The following is a 12,614-nucleotide window of genomic DNA, read 5'->3' as shown; positions in this document are numbered from 1 at the left end:
ATGATGTTGCAGTGCTGCCGAATTCCACAGAGGAGAATTTGGAAGATATTGTTGATTATGAAGTCTCTCACCTCGTGGATTAAGTTTTCTGTATACTAGTCTAGGATAATTGTAATCTAGACTATATTTTGTTGAGCGGATGTTGGTATATGCCTTTTGTAAATATTTCTTTTGAATTAATGGAAGGTTCTTGAATTGTTTTTCGCTACATTTTTGTTGCCTCTTTGTGTTACTAAGTCTTAAATGCAGAGTATCGTTTTCATTCATTGATAATGGCCCATGGCCGTGTTTTACAAAATGAAATCGATTTACATGTAACACCTTCGCAGCTGCACGACGTTCCAAATTCTTGGGATCGGTGAGCCATTGAGTTGCATTAGCGCATACACGCCTTTGCCCAGGATCTTTTCTATCTGATAAGCCCTTACCATGTTGGTGACAATTTTCCTTACGCGTGCGCTCTTGATGCCTCGTTGTTGCGAAGGACGTAATCTCCTACATCGAACTCACAAATTTTCACTTTTGAATCGTAATACTTTTGGAGTTGGCATATTTAGCTCTGCTTCCGTATTGTGGCCAATTCTCTCCCTTCCTCTAGAAGCATTAAGTCCAAGCGCCTTTTATTTTATTTGTCGCTTGGTAACAAAATCCTTGGTGATGACAAGCCAATTTCTGCCGGGATCATCGCTTTTGTTCCATAAGTCAGGCTGAATAATGTTTCCGCACTGCCCGTGTTCTTTTGGGTGTGGATGGCCCAAAGGACACGTGCGACCTAATCTATCCATCCTGACCTATATCTGTCCAACCTCCATTTGATACCGTCAACGATGCCGCGGTTAGCCTGTTCTACCTCTTCATTCCCTTGAGGGTGGGCTACAGAAGTGAACGTTTGGCTTATGTTCAGCTCTGAAAGCCAAGCTCTGATGCGTTGATCCGCAAACTGTGCTCCGTTATCACTGACTATGTTCATTGGAAATCCGAAACGGTATATGATGACTTCCCAGATGAATTTCTTGACGCTGGCAGCATTGATCGTTGCCACAGGTTTTGCCTCAATCCATTTGGTGAAGTAGTCTATGACAACTATTAAGAATTTCACTCGTCTAGGCACTTCAATGAATGGACCCGTATGTCAATTGCCCATTTCTGAAACGGCCATGTGGACGTCACTGGTATCATTATGATCTTTGGTCTAAGGGTGTTTGGTGCATGGCGCTGGCATGTGCTGCATTTACGTATCTCTTTTTCTGCGTCCACGTGCATGCCCGGCTAGTAGTATCCTGTATTCATAATATTGGCCACTACCATTCTTGGGCCTGCGTGAATCCCACAAATGCCTTCGTGTATTTCCTGCAACAAGTAGTTTGCGTCCTGCGGGTCCACGCATCGGAGGAGTGGTCCTAGGTAAGATCGCCTATACAAAATTCCGTCTTTCAACTGGTAATTTAGTGCCTTGTGGCGTATCTTCCTAGCCTCGTCCTTGGAGTCCGGTAAGACCCCTGATGACAAAAAGTTGATAATCGGAGTCATCAAGCTAATTGTGTTTGTGGAGATTACATAAACTTCTTTGCCGATGACAGAGGGATTCTCCACGACTTCCACCTGGATATCCTTCGCCAGATGATAGAAGCTAACCGGCACCAATTTGCTGAGGGCGTCCACTTTCTTGTTTTCCTTTCTCTTTATATGTTTGATTTTGCATGTAGTGAAATTTAGCATCAGCGCTTCAGCTTGCGCTAAGTATGAAGCCATCCTGTCATCTTTTGCTTCATATGTGCCCTCAATTTGGTTTGCCACTAGCATTGAGTCTACATAGGTTTCCAAATGCTTGGCTCCCAAATTTTTTGTTATTCTTAGAATCGCTAAGAATGCTTCATACTCCGCCTCATTGTTCGTGCTCTTAAAATCTAGGCAGGTAGCGTATGTGAATTCCTGGCCCTCTCGGTCTTAGAGTTTTAACCTTGCGCCTGGCCCTTCATTATTGGATGCCCCGTCTGTGTACAGTTTCTAGACTTGTTCTCTCTGCTGCCTCGCGGGAGGTTCCAAGTCCCTTTGGCATTCGTCTTCTCGCGTCGCTGGCACCTCTTCTATGAAATATACCAAAACTTGGCCTTTGATCGCGGGCCTTGGTTTATACTTGATTGCGTATTCTCCCAATTCTATAGCCCATTTGGCTAGTATGCCTAAAATATCTGGCTTGCTTAATACATTTTGTAGCCGATAATTAGTGTGAACATTGATTGGGTGTCCTTGGAAATACCTCCGTAATCGACGCCCCGCTTGAATTAGTGACATTACTAGTTTTTCCAATGTGGAGTACCTGCTTTATGCGTCTGTCAGTGTGCGGCTGATATAGTAGATCGGTGTTTGAACGTTGTCTCTATCTACTAGGAGTACCGCGCTAATCGCTCTATCGGAGGCGACCAAGTACATTATCAACGACTCTTTGGGTTACGGCTCCATTAACATTGGGAGTTCTACCAAACGCGCTTTGAATTCCTGAAAAGCATTTTCTGCTTCCATCGTCCACCGGTACCGCGCCTTCTTGATACAATTTCTTAGGGTCGAAATGAACTGGAAGGATCTGTCGGTGTGGTTTGACAGAAATCTGTTCAGCGCGACCAACCGCCTGTTCAATTTCTGCACTTACCTAATAGTGGCGGGAGAGGGCATTTTAACGACTGCTCCAATCTTCTATGGATTTGCTTTGAACCCGCCCGCGGTGACGATGCCTCCCCAAAATTTCCCTTCTTCCATTCCGAAGGAGCATTTTCCTGGGTTCAATTCATGCTTATCTTGCGGAGAGTTTAGAAGGTTTCTTTAATATCTTTTAGCATTGTTGACTCGGCGTGACTCTTGATTACCAAGTCATCCATGTAAACCTACAAGTTTCTCCCAATTTTATCCTTGAATTCTCGATCCATCATGCGCTGATATGTGGATCCCACGTTCTTATTCCGAATGGCATCATTTTTTAACAGTATGTGCCATTGTTTGTTCGAAACGTTGTTTTGTCTTAGTCTCCTAGTGCCATGTGGATATGAGGATATCCCTTGTAAGAATCTAGGAAGTATTTGTACTAGAAGGGTACTAGCGCATCCACTTTTAGGTATATTTCCGGTAAGGGAGAACACTCTTTAGGGCACACTATGTTAAGGTCTTTGAAATCGATGCACACTTTGTTAAGGTCTTTGAAATCGATGACATCCTCCATTGGCCATTCGCCTTTGGTACAATAACTGGATTAGCTACCCATGTTTGGTATTGGCTTGTGCGGATGATTCCGACATATATAAGCTGTTGCACCTGCTCATTACAAGCTTTCTCTTGTTCAGGCCCCATCTTCCTTCGTTTTTGTACTACCTACCGGTGCTCGGCTTTGGACCTTGGCACCCCCGTCATGTCCGCCGGTGTCCATGTGAACACGTCGATGTTATTGATGAGGAGCCTTTTTAGTGCCAATCGTGTGGGATTTGAGAGGGTCAATCCGCTGGTGACGCTCTGCTCTTGGAATGTTCTATTGAGAACCAACTTTTCTGGTTCTCTTTGGTCTGATTTCATTATTTTCTTTGACGGGATGTTTGCGTCTGCCACATGGCACTCCCGATTAGCATGGATCATCTCCACTCCTGCGGGAGTTGGTACTCCCAATATCCATGATCTGTTGATGGGTTGGCGTTAAAGTCTCTTATCGCTTCTCTTCCCAGGAGGATATTATAATGTGGAAGCGGAGTTTCTGAGGAAGTCCATATCCCCTGTTCATGAATGCTTTCTATCGCTAAGAGTAACTGGAAACGTTAACTGTCCCAATGGGTATTCTATGCTTTGATTGAAACCAGTTATTGGTGCGTTGACGGGGACCAAGCGGCGCTTGTCTTCCTCTTCCAAGAGGTCAAAACATTGGCGATACATTATGTCGGACGTGGCTCCCGCATCAACGAAGAAGCAGGGTGTCCAATAGTGTCCAAACACAGCCGTGATCATCAGCGGTGCCTTTTTGTTTGCTCCGCCCTTTACCTTTGGGAAGATGACCTGTTCTTCCTTCCAGGTGGCGTTTTCCTTCTGCTGGCGCTTCTTGTTCACGGCGCCACCCAAAATCATGTTAGCATGATGGTCCTTGATTTTCTTTCCTAACATTCAATTAACATGACCCGACAACCATTTTCCCGCTCTCCTGATATTCTTTACCAAGTGATCCTATTTTCTATTCTTGACGTACTCCTCTATGGCATATTTTAGGTTTGAACATTGGTTTTTCGTGTGACCATGTTGCTCATGATAGTCACAATACCTTGTTGTGTCTGCATTGGGCCCTGGTTTGTATGGCGGGGGTTTCTTGAACTCGATACCCTCTGCATACATGATTTGTGACGGGTTCTTTGTCAACGGTGTCCATCTGTTAGAGGAGTATGGTTGTGCCTTTTGCTTGTTTTTGTGTGCCTCGTGAGCATTGTCTCTTGATTGAGGTTCTTGGTGTATTCGCAACCTAGCGAAATTGATCTTTTTTTGCTTTGGCGGACTCTATTGATGTCATTCCTCGCGTTTGTGCTTGCCAGCTCTTTCCCAGGTTTTCTTTTCTATTCGCACATAGCTCTTAGCTGCTATCATGACGGCATCCCAACTTTGAGGCATGCCATCTCTGCCAGTAAGGGTACGGTTGAGATCATCGCACCTTACATTTTGGCGAAAGGCGGCTCGCATGAGTTCTTCGCCTACACTGCCGATGTTCAACCCCTATTTGTTGAACTTGGTAATGTAATCTTCCACTATTTCATTGTTTTTCTGTGTGACACTGAGTATATCTGTTGGATCACTGATGTGGCGCCTCTGTTGGCTAAAATGCTGGGTGAATTTGTTCGCCAAGTCGTCCCAACTTGCGATTTGACCTTCGGGTAGGCGCTCAAACCATGCCCTTGCCGCTCCTAAGAGTGTCAAGGTAATTATGTGACACCAGAGTGCCATGGTCCACCCTGAAACTAAGCCCGCAACGATGTATGTCTGCAAGTGGTCATCCGGGTCCGATAGACCGTCACATTGACCCACTGTTGGCGGAATCTTAGGATTTTCTGGTAACTCTGCTTCCACAATCCTTTTTGTGAACTTAGATTTTCCAGCTGAGGCTATTGACCGGTATGGCTTTGAAAAATCTTCGCTCGCATCCGGGTGGTACTTGATGAGTTTTTTGGCGGATGCGTCAGGATCTCTCCAGCTTTGCTCATAATTCGGATCATCATCTAGACGCGAATTGGCTGTATGCCGCAAGCGCTACGGTTTACTACGCTGTTCGCTAGGCTGTTCGCCCATCCATAAGGTGTTTTTCCGGATGGAAAATCTATTTGCTGCACGATAGGAGTTGACACTTCTTCCTCCTCGTTTTCATAATCCTCATCCGCCTTATTACTGCTCGCTTCTTCGTCAAACAGAGTTCTAGGCTGGATGAAAGATGATACTTTTTGTTACATTTTTTCCATGAGTTTTTCTTGTTCCTCTTCCCACCAGGCCATTATGCTTGGCAACTGTGGACGCGATTTTGTTTTGTTAGTAATGGTTGGTCAAACGGTGGACGCATTAGCGATGCCCTCAACACTACCAAGTACAATCACATTTTCGGGTTTTTGTCCTGGTTGACATTCGACATTTGTCTAACCGCCTTGGTGGGTGTTTTTCCACACACTTGCACCAAAAAATCATTAAGAATGGCTGTTCTAGCAATATACACGGATGGCACCAATGAAGAAACACGAAATCCCCCCTTAGATCTAATTACTATGTCTAAGGGTGATGATCTAATATTTCCCATGATGGGTTATATTCCTTCTTGGCGCAAATGAGTAGCACACCTACAAAATAGAAAACAGTGATCTCGTTACGAGGGAAATTGGGGGAGGGGGGATCCTATCATAACCACCCTCCGGTATGATAATCAGTATACTATTTGTGATACGTATTAAGAGAGAGTGTTGAGAGTATTAGATGCCATATCCTTTACCATTTAGAGGTAGGTTGGTATTTATAGTCGTCGGATAGGAGAGAGAGAATATAGCCAACTGCCATGCCAGGCTCTCCACTAATCATGTCCCTTGCACATGTGTTCCAGGGAGTTGGTGGGCGTCGTAGCCATTTGATTATGACATCTCGTACTATGTAGTACTGTTGACCATGTGTTGTTTATCTCTTATTGGCTGGGAGCTATTTACGATGAATATTCTTCCTTTTTGCCCCATGCTCTCAAAGATATTTGATGCTCCCATTCCCAATGTGTCAGAGAATGTTTATTATATGAGGACATGTTATTCATTGCTTTGGCGCCGTGACTTATGCATTGCGCCTGTTTCTTATCCTCGACGGGAGCGTCGATTATGTATTTAAAAATGGGTTTAGTACCCTTCCTCTACAATAATACATGGAACTAAGTGGGGTTTATATACTGAAGGTTGTGGTCAAGATGAGCTGGTGTGCCAGCTCACTCGCTTGATCAAGAAGGTCTTACCTTTGACTTTCGGAGCTGCAGGTTTGTGTCATACGACTTTAGTGAAAGAGCTAATCTCCTTTTGCTTGAAGAACACTTATCAAGCATGTGTCTAACCTTCAGGCCCTTTTGGCAGATACAATAATGTAACGACCAATCTATTCACTAAAATCAGTCTCGTAACCAACAATAGTGTGTTGACAAGACGGTTACGAGGAATGCTCGTGTGAAGATCCAATGAACATCAAAGGCGGAATCAATGATATTCAAGATGTTGCTAGACAAACACAAATATAAAAAAAACACACAAGTCACTCAAAATATTTCCATTAATATTATCTAAGAATACAATGAAGATCTATTAGGGTTTCTGGGTGGAATGTTAGGTGTGAGACTACTTTCCGTACAAAATATTCCTTTTACAAGAAAGTTTTCAGCCGTCAAATCACTCAATATTCGCTCAAGTCCATCCTTCATAAATGACCTAAACTTTCCTTAAATAGGCACACCTGACACCTTATAGAAACCCTAATGTTTGTTACAAAACATATTTAAACGTATTAAAAAATATTACAAGTGTGAAAGGTCTTCGAGTAAGCTTATATCCTTGTCGAGCAGAACTTGTAACCATAAGTGTGATTGGAACAGTTCTCAAAGCAAGCTTTACTTAGAATATTTTCCATAGAAATATTCTTCAAGCAAACTTCAATCTTCATGATAATATCAGACTTTTCTTGATAAAATCGTATGAGCAAACCTGTTCTTCTTTGATCCCTTCAACCTTTTATCTTTAACTTATTTAAACAAACTAAGTGTGCTGGTGACAATGTAGCTTGCTCGAGGTTGAACCTTGCTCATGGAAGTCCTTAGAATAATTCCATTGTAACTTCCTTCAAGTGTGCTTGGATCATTGTTTATTGAACCTTGCTCGATCCACCAAAATACTTGGTTTCAGCTTGGGTAAGTCAAGGGTTTGCCCTGAAACAAACCTTGCTCGACTTGAAGAACAACCTTGCCTGATGAAGTGTAGTTTGCTTGAACTAACAATTAAAAGAATTCTAGAAGCTAACTTTGCTCGAAAGTAGAATACCTTGCTTGAATAAGTTCTAGGCTTGCTCGAAGTGCCAAGTTTGCTCGTAATCCATACTTAGCCATTTCTTTGAGGTGGTTGAGAAGATTCCAATTTTCCTAGGTCAAATATTGATCCCAAAAATCTCCCCCCTAGATTGGAACAAACTCAGATGCACCAAAACACCTGTTGGTTAATTACACTTTTTGAAAACCATCAAATTTTTAAAGCAGCAAATTACATTACTAAAAGAAAGAAGTTACATATACAAATGCTGTCACTTGAACATTACATATCAAAATAAAAAAAAAATAAAAATCAAAAGGCTTTATCTCCTTGAGCTTCCTGCTTCATGTCTTCTATCAAACTGTACAACAACTGCCTTTTGTTGGAACAAGGAGATCTCCCTATGATGTGAATGTTGCGATCATCTTATAATGTCATTAAGATCTTCCACATGGAGATACTCCAAATTAGTATCATGTTCAATTATACTGGCGACCATTCCTTCAGAATTCCTCAAAATGAAATATTGAGTCTTCTTTTCATAATGAGTTTGAGAGATTCTTCCATTTCTTTGGACTTCATAGTTTGGCCTGGTCATCTGCTGCCTCATACTGATACACTCTTTCATTGTAGAAGAGGATTAGAGGCTTTTCTTGATTTTCTATAGGATAGTTCAGTCATCCTTATGTTGCTCATCCTCCTCTGCCTTTTAATCTTTTCAGCTTTAGTGTATTCCAATTTTCTCTTCTTGTTAAGAAGAGGAAATCTCTTTCTAGATTGTTCTTTCAAGAACTTAGATAGTTCATTCCTCTGTTTTCCTACAAGCTTGTTCCTTTGCTGATAATCATACAAATGTAGACTATCCAATTCTTTTAACTGTTCTCTGTTGAAGTCTTGAAAGTCATCCTTGAATACTATAGTTCTCAACTCACCACTCGACATAATCATCTTGAGAGTTTTGGTCCTTGAATCAAAGTATAAGTTCTTTGGTAGGTCCACACTAGATGGTGGCCTTTGTTCTGTTTGCTGTCTGGACCTGGTTGTTTGAATAGGGACACTTACTATGGAATCCCTTGATGTATGCTGTCTTTGTGCTTGGAGTCTTCTCACATGCCCTTTAGATTCAAAATTTTTCACAATTTCTTCCTTTATCATCATAATCAATTTCAAATAATCACCCCTTCCTTAGACAAGATCTTGATCATCTTCATTGTTTCTTTGTCCATCTGGTTCTCTACAGGTGATCTTGGTCTTCTGTGAGTTTGCCTGCTTGGACCAGATTGTAGAGAAATCAATCTTTGATGTTCTTCTTCAATTTGTTCCCAGTAGACTTTCTCTTTATAGAATAAATCTTTTAGTTGAGATTTTCCCAAGTTATCAAATACTCATGTAGGCATCCCTTTCTTTAACATAGCCTGCATAAGGGTACTAGTTTTCTCTTCATCTTCCAAGGGCATAAGATTAGTCTTCAAGTCAACCTCAAAGGGCTTCTTCTTTACTTAAGTCAACAGGGAAATAGTTTGAGTTGGTACATCAGTCTTTCATAGATCCTTCAACTCCTTCCTGTCTTTATCAAGTTCAGACTCATATAAATTCTTCTTCTGATCAGCAGTCATACCTTTTACCTTATCACCTTATCACCTTCCCCCTTGCTTCCATCAATCTTTCCAGAAGAGTGTCTTTATCTTTTATTAATTCCTTTCTTTTCTCCTCCGCCAACCTCACCCTGGCCCTATTTGCCTTTTCTTTTCTTATCCTGTTCTCCTCCTCTTCCAGTTTCATATCACTTATTCTTTTTTGTTTTAATTGCTCAGCAGCAACATCAGCTTCAGCTTTTAGCTTTTGTGAGATTTTCTTAAACTTTTCTTCAACCTCCTTTATGCTCATAGAGTCCACAATCTCATAGTCATACCCGTGTTCAATGAGAAATCCACATTTATCACCAAATCTGCTAAAAATTTTATTAGTTCTTTTTAATTGTTCAACATTCCTTATCTCTCTTCTCTTCATCTCTTCCTCTTCTTCTTTAACTTGTGTAACTTTGTACAGATCTTCTAACTCTTCAAAGCTCATATAGCTTAAATGTTTTTTAGTGTACTTGTGAAGTCTGAGATAAGTCATGTACTATTTTGTAAGTTTCTTCCTTTCATCCATGATCTTTCTCAACCCTCTTCCTTTCAAATAATAGATCAAGTTTTTCTTCGGTTAGTTCATCAAGTTCTTAAAAACTAAAACCTTGGGCTAGACTTTTATACCTGGATATTCACTTTTTAATTCATCAAGTCTGGTCTTTATATTTTCCGTGTGAACATCAGTTAAAGTTATTTGAGGAGAAGCATGCTCATTCTCTTTATCCTTCACTTCTTAACCCTCCTCTTCATCTTCCAAGTATGATAAATCATTCAAAGCTTCAATGTGTGGTTCACTCATATCACAATATTCTTGTCTAACTGATTGCAGAGGAACAACATTTAAAACTTCCTTCTTCTTTGGCATCAATTCCTCAGGGATCTTTCCTTCTCCAAATCTTTTCCTTTTTCTTATATATCTTATCAAATCAACTGGCCATCTTTTCTCATATGACCTTATCTCATTTAATAAACTTTCAACTGCCTGATCATTTGCCCGTTTAATCATATCCTATTGTATTCTTTTTTGCATCAAGATCTGTTACCAATTGCTTCTTAGGTTCTTCATTCATAGGTTTAGAAATTGGAACAGTTTGTTCAGGAGTCTCAGTTTTTTGGAATTTATAGATTACCAGGGCCAGAACATTGCCTGTCTATTCTGTTTTCTGCAATTTTAACAATCCCTCAATCACCTCCTGCTCAACCTCTCCTTAATCTTCACTTATTTTCTTTTTCAGCTCAAACTCTCTCATCATTACCCTCTGCTCACCCATCTCCTTCTCAGTCAAATAATTATTTAGAATGTCCCTTTGTATCCATTCATGTATGATTTGATCATGACTGTTCTTTCCCACCTTTGCAGACTCATCAACAAACAATAGTTCATCACTTGATTCCACTTCTTTTCTTTATAATGGCTGCACCTGGCTTTCATGCTCAACCACAACCTTTTCTTTTAGCCTCCTTATTTCCTCATCCTCATCATGAAGTCTAGATGGTCCTATGTCCCTTACTAGAGTGGGTGGGAACTCATATATTTCCCTTATCAAATCCTCCAATTCTTTATCCACTTCTTTCTCTTTTTCTTTCACAATTAAAGATTCAATATTGTCAAAGTCTCCATACAATATTTCAAGCTCAGGATCATCTTGGCTCGTATCATTCTCATTTCCATCATTTCCTCCTACATTCTCAAATATCGCCTCAATCAAATTTTCAATAATCATCTCATCAGTACACACTCACATCATTCATTTCAGCCTCATTCATATTCACATCAACCACATTCGTATCCACAATATCAATCCCATCTTCTCTGTCATCCTCCTCCTCACTAATGTCATATAAATCGCCAAGTATCTTTAGAGATTCAGTCTCATCAATGGTCAAACTAGTAACAGGTAAATTCTCCCCCTGTTTTGGTGCATCTGAGGTCTTCTCAACCTCAGCTACCAAGGTTCGAATTTTTATGAGAGCATGTTCCAATGGAGAATCCAAGTCTTGTTTCTTCTTCTTCTTCTTCTTCTTCAAGTTTTGGTTCTCAGTTTTCAGATAGCAATTCTCCACAATCAAATCAAAGTTTCTTTTCAATAGGTAATGGGATGAAACTGGGGAAACTGGATCAGAATCAGAAGATTTAGAGGATTGTGTTGGTATAGTTTGATGGGGTGGGCTATGAATAATCTGTTAACTTGAGCTAGGTAATGGGTTGATTGTTTGGATTAAAGGTGTTTGGCTATGGTTAAATGGAGAGAAAGATGTGTCTTGTTGGTCAAGGTTTATGGAGTGTGTTTGTGATTGCTATGGTGTGTTGGGATGGTTTATTAGATGGTATGGGACCAGTTTTGGAATGTAAGGTTCTGGTTCAGGTTGGGTTCGGGTTTGGGTTTCAGTGTGGGTTTGGGTTTCAGTTTGAGTTTGGGTGTGGGTTTGTGGGGAAGGAGGTGGTGATTGAATAAATGGTTCATAGTTTTGGGAATGGTGAGGTAGTGAAGGGATATATGGTTCATGGATTTGGTCTTGCGGTAGTGATTGGGTTGGTGGTGAAAAAAGTGTGTAGAAATAGCATCATTAACGTTCATATCCTGTACATTCTACCCCTCAACATGTACTACATCCTCAGCCACGAGATTGTCTCCTCCTTCAACATTCACATCTCCTTCGACAATATTTCCTTCACCATTGTCACCATCATCATCTAGCTCACTATCATCCTCCTCATCGTCATCACTTTCCTCCTCATCATTGCTCACCAAAAGTGAAGCAGGAACTTCCATAAACTCAACTTCATCATTAACCAACTACGAAAGGATATAATACTCCACTTTCGAGTTAAAATGGTTGGCATGACCCAATCTATTGATTCTTCGAAACACATTAGAGTCCTATAGAACATGTGTTATCCCAACGGTTGGAAGATCAGGGTGCAAAATGTTGAAAATGATCTGTAGGAAACGGCATAAGAAATCGATCATTTTTAGGTTTCCTCACATTTGTTACTAGCTCCTTGAAAATCATTCTTGAAAAGTTGAAGGGACGATCATACACAACAGCAACAGTTGCTGTTGAAATCTCTCTACTCATAAGAGTCCAGGTTACCCTCCTTGGTGTTAGGCTCTAAATAATATGATGAATAAGAAATCGATACAACACCAGGAACATCCCATTCTGGAATTGACCTTCATGAACGTTGCCTTGATAACCCATTGTCTCTGGAAAAATTCTCAACAATCTTTGGGTTGAATATGATAGTTGAACCTCAAGGTCGTCCTGTAGCAGGAGGCTTGCACGAATCTAGTTTTCTAAAATTTCCACCTTCCGGCTTAGCACAGTGGCCCCAATCCGTCGACCATTAATATTGTCTTCATGTTGAGCTGACCGCCAGAAATCCAAGTGATAATTTCTGTATATAATAGGGCTCTTATTTAATGCAAAACGAAGG

At 40.9% G+C, this 12,614-nt stretch overlaps 1 protein-coding gene across 1 annotated transcript; it reads right to left on the bottom strand.

Moving 5' to 3' along the window:
* Window positions 1-1,269: 1,269 nt before the first annotated feature.
* Window positions 1,270-1,803, bottom strand: LOC143604360 (uncharacterized). The gene has a single exon (XM_077080867.1). It carries the CDS (start codon window positions 1,801-1,803, stop codon window positions 1,270-1,272), a length of 534 nt encoding a protein of 177 aa, XP_076936982.1.
* Window positions 1,804-12,614: the final 10,811 nt, after the last annotated feature.

The sequence above is a fragment of the Bidens hawaiensis genome, unplaced genomic scaffold (genome assembly GCF_021521415.1).
Source record: "Bidens hawaiensis isolate Kalapana, Puna unplaced genomic scaffold, B.hawaiensis_p1.1 tig00064883_1, whole genome shotgun sequence".
Classification (NCBI taxonomy): Eukaryota; Viridiplantae; Streptophyta; class Magnoliopsida; order Asterales; family Asteraceae; genus Bidens; species Bidens hawaiensis.
Note: the sequence above shows the minus strand (reverse complement) of the source record. Positions and strands in the feature narration are given on the sequence as shown.

Coding starts and splice junctions, on each gene's coding strand:
- LOC143604360 (XM_077080867.1), bottom strand. CDS start 1,803: ATGCTAGTGGCAAACCAAATTGAGGGCACATATGAAGCAAAAGATGAC.